The sequence below is a fragment of the Platalea leucorodia genome, assembly GCF_965183815.1.
Source record: "Platalea leucorodia genome assembly, chromosome: 2".
Classification (NCBI taxonomy): domain Eukaryota; kingdom Metazoa; phylum Chordata; class Aves; order Pelecaniformes; family Threskiornithidae; genus Platalea; species Platalea leucorodia.
The window spans coordinates 26,788,929-26,799,501 of record NC_138824.1 but is presented as its reverse complement, the minus strand read 5'-3'; the positions used below and the strand labels follow the sequence as shown (position 1 = coordinate 26,799,501).

The 10,573-nt window shown below is 44.7% G+C and overlaps 1 protein-coding gene across 1 annotated transcript in view; it reads left to right on the top strand.

Annotated features, from left to right (window-relative positions):
• Positions 1-4,734: 4,734 nt before the first annotated feature.
• Positions 4,735-10,573, top strand: part of LOC309586886 (coiled-coil domain-containing protein 169-like) — a gene marked incomplete at both ends in the record, with an annotated part of 32,283 nt that continues 26,444 nt past the window's right edge. The window contains one exon of the mRNA XM_082304513.1: positions 4,735-4,811. Within this exon, the coding sequence (XP_082160639.1) occupies positions 4,735-4,811 (77 nt within the window). The remainder of the gene's footprint in view (positions 4,812-10,573) is intronic.

The following is a 10,573-nucleotide window of genomic DNA, read 5'->3' as shown; positions in this document are numbered from 1 at the left end:
TTGTGTCAAAGTAGATTAAAGCTAATTTTTCAGTAATGCCTACCCCATTTTACAGTTTTTAATGTGATACATCCATGATCTTCCCTTTCACATTGTTCCAAAGTTTAGTTAATTCTCACTGCTGAAAGTATTACACTGTTGAACTTACCCTGCTTCAGCTGTCACTACTTCGGCCCTGGGCAGCAAATCCATACGCTTTTCCCTAGCTCTTCTACCATATGCAACAGCCTTCACACGCTTACTGCCTTATCTCAGCTCTCCCTTTTATACAGTATACACACTAAACTCCCTAAGCCTCATACCTTGGGTTCATTTTCTATTCCCAGCTTGGTTTTGTTTTCCCTGTGAACACTGAATGTCTTTTGATGTATGGCAGTCCTAGAAGCAGTCTTACTAATGTTGTTTACGGAGTGAACTGCTGTTTACTGAGTGAAGTGCTACCTGATTTCCTAATGCATTGCTATTTCCAAATTAATTTATTCCAAGTCTTTTCTGCTACAATATCTGTCTGAAATCTCATCTTGAGACGGTTACTTTTAATGACTTCTAAGTCATTCTAAGCTACTGCTGTCTCTGGCATTGTCATAATTCTGTAGGTATAAACCACTGTTACCTCAAGTCTAAACCCCTGTATTTGAATGGATTCCTCTGGATTCCAAGTGGTGGGTGGGTTGGTTGGTTTGTTTAACACTGATTTAAAAACACTTTGGGACAGCCTATTTCTTAATACTCCTTGACAAACTAAATCTGTAATCCTTTAATAAGAATTGGTGAAACTACCTTTCAGTAAAACTACCTTCCATCAAAGCATGCTGACCAGCTCAGTTATTCAGATGACCACAGAATGGTGTAGGTTGGAAGGGACGTCCAGATGTCCCACACTACAGAGATCTGTAGTCTGCCCTCAAAACAGGTCCAGCTGGAGCAGAGTACTCTGTGCCAATTCTGTTCATGTTTTGATTATCTCCAAGGATGGAGACTTTGCAGCCTCTCTGGGCACTCTTTGTCAGGTCTGACCCTGGCAAAGGTAAATATTTCTCCCTTATATTGGGCCAAAATTTTTGATAAGCACTTGGGTGCATTGCTGCTCATCCTTCCATAGTGCACACTGGAGAAGAGTCTGGCTTCTCTGTCTTCTCTACACCCTCCTCTTACGTAGCTGTTGACAGCACTAAGATCTCTTTATGCCTTCTCTTCTCCACGCTGAACGTAGGCCACGTGTGCCAGCCCCTGACCAGCTTGGGAGCCCAAAGCTAAGCACTCCAGCACGTGGTCCCACAAGTGCTGAATGGAGGGGGAAGAATTGCCTCCCTCAACCTCCTGGCTACTCCCTTGTTAATGCAGCCCCGGAGTCTGTCGGCCGCCTTTGCTGCAAGGTGCGTTGCTGGCTCATGGTCAGCTTGTTCACTAGGGACCCCCGTGTCTTTTCATGTGAAGCTGCATTCTAGTTACCACCCCCAGCCTGTACTGATGCATGGGCTTCTCCCGTTCCAAATGTCAGACTCTGCATTTGCTTTTTGTTGGAATTTTGTTGGGTTCCTTTCAGCAGCCTGTTTCTCCAGGCTGTACGCCCCGCTCTGACTGGCAGCCCTGCCCTCCTGCATAGTGACTGCTCCCCTCAATTCATCATCATCGGCAAACTTGCTGAGGGTGTGCTGAGTCCTCCAGGTTGTTAATAAAGAATTCAGGGTATTGGCTCAGGTATTGATCCCAGAGTCAAGCAGTCATACTGCTGATCACCACACTTCAAGCCTGATGGCCCAGACAATTTCCCACCAACTTTATTTCCCAGTTATTCAATCTGTAACTCACCAATTTGGCTATAAAGGTGCTATGGGAGATTATCAAAGTCCTTGGTAAAGTCAAAATATACACCATCCATCAGTTACCCCTTGTCCACACAGCCAGTCGTCGTACCCTAGTTACTGGTGCTACAGAAATAGCTACTTCTTTGTAAAAATTAATTTATGTCATAATCCAAATGTTTGTCTTCAGCAACTGGTCTACCTTGCTTTTAAGCAACTCTAGCTGTTTATTGCCTTCACATAATCCAAAGATACGTATTTAAGTATAAAATTCTGTTTTCTAACCACATTGTGTTGTGACCAAGTTTCTTAACTTTTCTTACTAAAAGTTTTAATCGCAAAAAGAACATCAAAAGCCCTAAAACAATGAAAGTACCTTTATAGGTATCCATATATCTAATTTTAACCGATCTATTCAGAATGAAGAAATGGAGGAAAATTCTCATGTGTTGCAAGTGTCACTATGTTAGTGCCATGATTGTTAAAAATACTGATAAAGTTTTACCCACTCATACAAGACCTCAGTCCACAAGACACTTCTGCTCTTCTCCCACACCAGTTCCCAAACCATCTGGTGAAGCACACAGTTAGACCTGCTGTCCTGTGCCAACCCAACCAGCGTGGTCTGGGCTCATCCTTATGTGCACTGTGACCTAGTTCCTGAGAGCTCACCTAGCTAGGACACTTAGTAATCCCCGACTTGAGGCTGGGACCTGAACGTATCCTGGAGAGGAGATTAAAGAAAAGTCTCCTGGGGCAGAGGGAGTACACTGTGGCTGGGATACAGCCCTCAGTTACCCTGTGCTCTCTGTTCTCAGACTTCCTTGTGATTCCAGGGATCTTTCTGAGCTCCCTGAGTGCGCCCTCCAGTTTGAGAACTACTCAGTAGGCTGGTTAAGTTAATCTTGAAGCAGTTCCTTACAAAACCTGGTAACAAGAAAAATGGTTACTGGTTAACACCCTAGCTGTTAAGATTCAGCACACTGAGTTAGTTATGGATGCTAACCTAGGTCCAAGCCATTACTTAAATTATTGGTTTGGTATGGAATGTGTTTTCAATATGTATCTTAAAAAGGTAGCATTCCGTAAATCCTGAAGGCAAAATGAGCAGCTAAATTTAAATGCAGTTACAGTGCAGCACTCTTCTAAATTCGTTTCTTGATTAACGTATTTCAGCCAATTTTGAATTCAATCCACACCTCAAGTGATAATTCACTGATTAGGTGATAGCATTAATTATAACTTGAGACTGTCAAAAATCACCTCCTGCCCTAATGTATATCAGACAAGTGAAATTAAAATGACTTTTTTTTCTTGTGATCAAGCTTCTCACTCTCCATCCAGCCATTAGCTCCTGCTGGCCTGCTGTTGCAGTATCAGTAACGTGTTAGGTCAACCCGTTTCAGTAGCACAAACTACCACCTTAGGACTTAAATGCATAAAATTTCAGGGCCAACTTTTGGATGGCAATGCTGATTTATGCTATAGTAAAGTAATGGTAATATATAACCCTCATTTTAAACTTTGAAAGCAGTGCCTCCGTTACCCAACAAGGTGTAGGGCTGTTGCATTGGCTTGCTGCTCATGCAACAGAATTACTTCTGAATAACTGAGAAATGACACCCTTTGTTTTTTCATAGTACACCAGTAAAGCAAAATTATAGCCCATCTCCTTCCTGAGCAAGTGAACAGATTGTTTCTCTAGTGAGCACTAGGTCCCATGAAATGGTGAGTTGATCTATGAGCACACCAATCACTCCCAGTGTCACCCTGTCCCCTGCACCAACACCAGTGCTTCTCTGAGCAGCTGGTGAGCCATTTCAGCTCACTAACCAGCAGAAAGTGCAAGCATTTTCCCCCATGTAAGTTTTCCAGGTTTCATGAGCTGTACTGGCTCGTTGGAGAGTTACACGAATGTCAGAGCTGGCACTGAAGCAGCCGGAGAAGGCGACAGGGAGAGCCTGACAGAAGTGACGCCACTCGTGCAGCATTAAGCTGTTAGATTAATTCAGTCCACCCCGTAAAGCTTTACCTCGAGAAAGCCTTGAACCAATCTGAAATTCTTTGTTTGAAAAATGCAACATCAAACATTTTTAAGCATGAATCCAGACCATTGCAAGATAATGAAAATATTAGCTAGTATATATTGACTAATTGACTCCATTGACTTGATCAGTGATGATTAAGACCAATTATTCTAAGCTCTTCTGGCTCGTTAGGTTCTTGCAAACTAGTTTATGCACAGCACAGATCACAATTATCAGGGGTGCTAAAATACAGGCTAGGCACTCTTTTAAGACCAGGCCCCGCCATGCAGTGCCTGCCTTCACATGTGGGTCAAAGCATTTATTTAAAACCGTGCTACTTTCCATCCAGAAGAAGTGTTTAAAAAAAAATCTGCACATATTTGTGTTTCCCGGGTCATGAAAAGCTTAGCACACCAACAGTTCATCCCACATGGTCAAAACTCTTTAACTGGGCCAAAGCTGTATCGTGTTTTTCACATGCTGGGGACTTCCCTGGACAGAGGGAAGAAAAATACCATCAAACGAGGTGCCCTTAGAGCAGCGACTGGGGCGAGCGGCTGCAGATGCGGGCAGATTGAGCGACGCAGCGCACGTCCTGGCCGGAGGGGAAGGCGACGCCGGCTGCCGGCGGGCGTTCCCGCCCGGCCCCCCTCGTCCCCGCTCCGGTTTCCCTGGGCAGCGAGAGAGCCACGGCGGCTGCGGAGACGGGGGTCTCCCGCCCCGAGGGGTGCCCGGGCCGGGGGCCAGCGTCACCGCCTGCCGACCTCTGGCCACGCTGCGGCCGCAGGAGGGCGGCCGGGCCGCGCCGCTCCCTCAGGCCGACACCGGGCGCGCAGCGGCCGTTACCCCGCGCAACGGCGGCCGACGCCGGGGCTGCCCGCGGGCCTGGGACGGGCGGCGCCATGGGAGAAGGCGGCGGGCGCCGGGCGCCAGACCCCGACCGCCTGGCGCTGGAGCTGGGGCGGGAGAGGCGGAAGAAGTGAGTGCCCGGCGGGGGACGGGGCTGAGGCCGGGCACCGCACCACCGCAGCGGCCAGCTGCTCCGGGGCGTCCGGGCGGGAGCTCCTGCCACCTCCCTGCGGCAAAATGGCGGCTGTGGCCTTAGGCGGGTGCTGCGGCTGAGGCGGGGGGTGGGGAGCGGCCGGGGAGGCCGTGCGTCGCCCAGGAGGTCCCACGGCTCGACTCGGCTGTGCTGGGAACACGGCTGGGACTGGGGAGGCAGCGTGGGGCACAGGAATATTGCCACAGGTGGACAATAGGAACAGCTGGCCAAAGGGCTGGAGGAGCACAGGGAGCCTGAAGAAGTAGGATAAGTAATTGTAGCCAAAAATGAGGCTGGTACTGAACAGACATGGAAAACAGGACTGGGTGTTATGGTTTAACCACAGTAGGCAGCTGAACACCACACAGCTGCCTGCTCACTCCCCTCCCAGTGGGATGGGAGAGAATTGGAAGGGTAAAAGTGAAAAAAAAATTGTGGGTTGAGCTAAAGACAGTTTGATAAGTTAAAAAAAAGGAAACAGAAACAAACCTAAGAAAAGCAAGCGATGCAAAAAATCCCCGTTGCTCACCACCAGCCAACCAATGCCAATCCCCAAACAACAGCAGCCCTAGCAAACTCCACCCCACCAGTTTTATTGCTGAAGATGACATTACGTGGTATGGAATATCCCTTTGGTCAGCTGGGGTCAGCTGTCCTGGCTGTGTCCCCTCCAAGCTTCTTGTGCACCCCCAGCCCACTCACTGGCAGGGCAGTGTGAGAAGCAGAAAAGGCCTTGATGTGTAAGCACTGCTCAGCAGTAACTAAAACATAAGTGTGTTACCAACAGTGATTTAATCACAAATCCAAACACAGCACCATATGAGCTACTGTGAAGAAAATTAATTGTATCCCAGCCGAAACCAGTACGCTGGGATTGGAAGCCACAATGGGGCTTATTCACAGAAAAGACCTCGTGGGTGCATGCCTGTTTGGGGGAAGAAGAATTAAATAGACAACGAGGTGCTCCTGAAACACACTTCTTTCCACAATGTTAAATAAAACTGGAAAGCTGGATTTCACTCTTCTCTACTATCAGTAAATATCTCTGAAACCTACGGGAAGGCATGGTATCTCTCTAGTGCAGTTTGCAGAGAAGATGAGGACTTGTTACTGCTACCAGTTAGTCCCCTTGCTTATGCAGCAAATGTTTCAGTGCTCTGATGATTGTTGATGCTCACGCAGTGGTGGGATTTTAGGTTGGGTTTTTTTTTCCAGTTTGTTTAGAATGTTTCACATTTTTCCCTGTGTTAAAGAACATGATTGCCTTTTGAATGCTAATAAATTAAAAGGTAGAAAATGTCAGAAGCTTCTGTGCTGCCTTAAGTCAGACCCTTAATATTTACACTTACATACCATTTTCAAGCATTCTATTCCATACTGATTTTTAACCCTGGACAATGTTTCTTTCAGTGTCTAGGCTGCACATTCTTTTCAAACTAGTCCTGTAATTGTGGACTTTATAAAATGTTTATTCACTAATGGAAAGGGGGAAGCCAATATTAACAGAGTCAAAATGGGTAGGCAGCTTCTGTGTTCAAAATAGCACAAAAAGGATACAAATACTTGCATCAACATGTAAGCAAATGTCCTTTTACTAAGTCTCCTCAACAGTAGTGTGTCAGTGTAATATACCAGTTTTCATCTGCATGCACCAATTCTTTAACCTGACACGTGATCCTGATGTTATAGGTGTTCGGGTAAAAAGCAGAATGGTATTGGCTTTGTTTCACTGCTCTGATTTTTTTTTTTTTTAATTAATTAAACCTGGATTCTTTATGTACCTTAAGTTCTTGCTAATATCCCTGAGAATCTTCTACAAGACTGGGCCCAAAGCCCAGGACACATTGTGAAGTGGTGCCTTATTTGCCAATGAAAGGAAAATATATATTTAATAAAAACCTTTATTGTGATGGCATGACCGTAAAAGACTTGCTGCTCCAGGTAGATTCTGCACCCATTTCCTGTGTGTAGCTTGTGTGTGCAAATAGACAGTATCATTATTGCCTATTTCATAGAAGTTATTTATTCAACCTAACTGTTAATGACCAGGGTTGTTGGACATCTACATCTAAACCAGTGGCGTGTATAGTCAATGAATACAGCAAGGCTCTTTGAAGGTGTGATTCATCTGACCTACTTTGGCTGGCTGTTTTAGCATGAGATGACTCACCCCCTCGGAGGTGCCTGTTTCTGTTGAGTATAAAGCAAGCTGAGGATGACTGGCTTGCAGATAGCTGTCTGCATTCCTTCACAGCCATCTCACCCTTGTCGTCTTTTTACTGGCTTATTTGCTTATTGTACCATTTAGGCAGTTTGCTAACCGCCCACCTACCACGCACATTTAACGCTCGTGAAGAAGAGATTTTTACTTCAAAGAGTAAATTGAATCATCCATGTCCGTAAGAGGTCTGTACCTAAAGCACCTGCTGATTCTCAATGATTGTGGATGTAATACTGTGAAATCTTTCAAAGGCTTTAATGAACGTCAGCTTAAATCTGACTCTGAATTATTGTAATCAATATTCAGTACATTGGGAAATGTCATGGCAAATGTTTCTGAGAGAGAGAGAGACAGCGTATAATACTGCAGTATACTTCTTAATAGACAAAGAGGTCTTAAAGCCATATATTTATGCATGTCAGCTACTTGCTAATGCTCACGGAGTTGTGTGTGAATTCAACTTGTGAGATTTCAGCTTCTGTGGCTTTCCTGGCAAGGAAAGCTGCAGTATTTTCCCAGCACACTGCTGACTGCAAGTGTCAGAAGTCTGTAGCTTTCAATGCTGTATATGCTCTTCCCTGTGGTGCCTTTTGCACTGCGCAGTATTGTTTCTGCTTTGTTCATAGATTCTGAAGGCATCTATGTATTTTGCCTTCTACAGGAATCAGTAAAGGTCTGCCATGTTATAGAGCTGATGCCCTAGAACTGATGATTTGCCTTGAGCTGCTCCTGTAATGTTTCACTGGTTTCTCTCTCCACTATAGAAAATGGCTTCAGGCAGTCTTTTGCCTGATACGTGTACCAGATATCCAGATCTGGATAGCAAAATGTGCAGGAAAATGGCTTTCATCCTAAGTGGCTGTCACTTTCAAGTAAAATAACACCTGTAAACTGTCTTAAAAAGAAACTCAGGCTTTTTTTTCTTTTGTCATTTCAATCACAGCCTTCTTATCTGAACTGCACTTTTTTCTCATTTTCTTCACAAGAACTTTCTTGTTATGCTTAGTATGCAAGGATGTAGTTAAGTTCCCCTGATGCCTTATATGTGAGCTTCCAGGATTTATGGGCTTTCTTTTGTGATGACTGTAAATTGTCCATTGACATGGGAAAGATTCATAAGCCTTGAATATGTCTGATTGATTGTGTTTAACACATGTGAGGTTGCAGGTAAAGTCACACCACAGTCCCTCTAAGTACAGACCAAGTCTCTTCTTGGGCAGGCAGCTATACACAGCTGCATTAAATTCACAGTAACAGATACGTGGCATGACCTTCACTTCATATCACAGTTAGAAATAACTCCAGAAATGCAAAATACTCAGATACATTAAAAAGCTGAAGTATTTACCAAGTTGGTCAAAGTGATTTATTTCTACATCCCTTCTCTGTCAGTGCAGAGACTGTAATTTACTGCATATGCACTGACTAAAATAGAGAGGTTCCACTCTGGCTGCTTTCTGGGTGCTATTGGAGTATTAAATGTTTAATAATAACTAGATTTTTTTTAAAAAAATGGTTTCAATTGCCAAATGAAAATAAGACTTTATGTCAGTGTAGCAATTACAGTCTGACACCTGACAATTTATCATTTCTGTACACATTTTCATCAGGACAAAATATAATTGGAAGTGGGCTGGCAGTTTTGCTAATGGTACAGAAAGAATAATAAAATCTAATGTAAGAAATGTTGTCTTGGAATGGTAACAGAAATTAAAAACTGAAAACATTGGATTTAAAAAACTCATGCTTCCTGTGTTATCCCTCTGCATCCATCTAAGCACCTAGTTAGGAGTTGTTCGAAAAAGAATACAATTTCATTTTGATACAGCTCAGCTCTAGTTACAGCTTTCACTGTGTCTAATTTATTGTGTTACTTCCTTCCAAAAATTCCATTTTAACACTCACTGTCGTCATAATTTCCTCTTTTTCAAGCACTGAGAGGCTGATAGAAATCTGCTTCACAGAAACCTTATCTATTTGTATTGGAATGATACCAGCAATGTAGTAAGATTTTGTCTTTCTTCTTCCTAGCCATCTGCCTGTTGTCATTTGGAGTGGGAGCAAATAGGCAGCAGCAATCAGATTTCCTTTGGTTTTCCTGCATCTAAGCTTTTTGACTCACGTGTTTCAAGTCTATCTTCTGCTTAGGCTTTCACCACACCCTTTTTGTCTCCAGCAAGTTACCAGTACTTTCATTATTTCTTTGCCTACGTCCCCGCTATCTAATTTAATGTTGGTAGGGACAAAAAGAGCAATGCGGCAAGGAGGGATTGGAAGACCCAGCTCTCCCCTGCCATTCGAGATGTCTTTCTTACTGTGCTCCAGTGTGTTTCTTGCACTGAAAACTTACTTACTTGAGTTACCTTAAATTACTCTTCTTTACACTGGAGACTGTACACTGGAGTGCTGTAATGGACAGTTATAAACTCTTCAGAAGGGATGAGCAAGGAAGGAGAGGCGGTGGGGTAGCCCTGTATGCTAGGGAGTGTTTTGACTGTCTAGAGCTTAATGAAGGTGACAACAGGGTTGAGTGTTCATGGGTAAGAACCAGGGGAAAGGCCAACAAGGCAGATATCATGGTGGGAGCCTGTTATTGACCACCCAACCAGGATGAAGAGGCAGACGAAGTCTTCTATAAGCAGCTGGGAGAAGTCTCACAATTGCTAGGCCTTGTTCTCATTGGGGACTTCAACTTACCAGATGTCTGCTGGAAATACAATACAGCGGAAACAGTCTAGGAGGTAACTCCTAGATAACTTCCTGACACAGCTGCTGAGGGAGCCAACTAGGGAAGGCGCCCCGCTGGACCTGTTGTTTCTGAACAGAGAAGGTCTGGTGGGTGATGTGACGGCTGGAGGCCGTCTTGGGCATAGCGATCATGAAATGATCGATAGAGTTTCTGATTCTTGGGGAAGTAAGGAGGGGGGGCAGCAGAACTGCTACCTTGCACTTCTGGAGGGCAGACTTTGGCCTGTTTAGGAGCCTGGTTGACAGAGTCCCTTGGGAGGCAGTCCTGAAGGGCAAAGGAGTCCAGGAAGGCCGGACATTCTTCAAGAGGGAAATCTGAAAGACGCAGGAGCAGGCCGTCCCCATGTGCCGAAAGATGAGCCGGTGGGGAAGAAGAGCAGCCTGGCAGAACAGAGAATTTTGGCTGGAACTCAGGAAAAAAAGGAGAGTTTATGACCTTTGGAAGAAAGGGCAGGCAACTCAGGAGGACTACAAAGGATGTTGTGAGGTTATGCAGGGAGAAAATGAGAAGGGCCAAAGCCCAACTAGAACTTAATCTGGCTACTGCTGTAAAAGACAACAAAAAATGTTTCTATAAATACATTGGCAACAAAAGGAGGGCTAAGGAGAATCTCCATCCTTTATGGGATGTGGGGGGAAACATAGTGACAAAGGATGAGGAAAAGGCTGAGGTACTTAATGCCTTCTTTGCCTCAGTCTTTAATAGCAAGACCAGTTGTTCTCAGGGTAC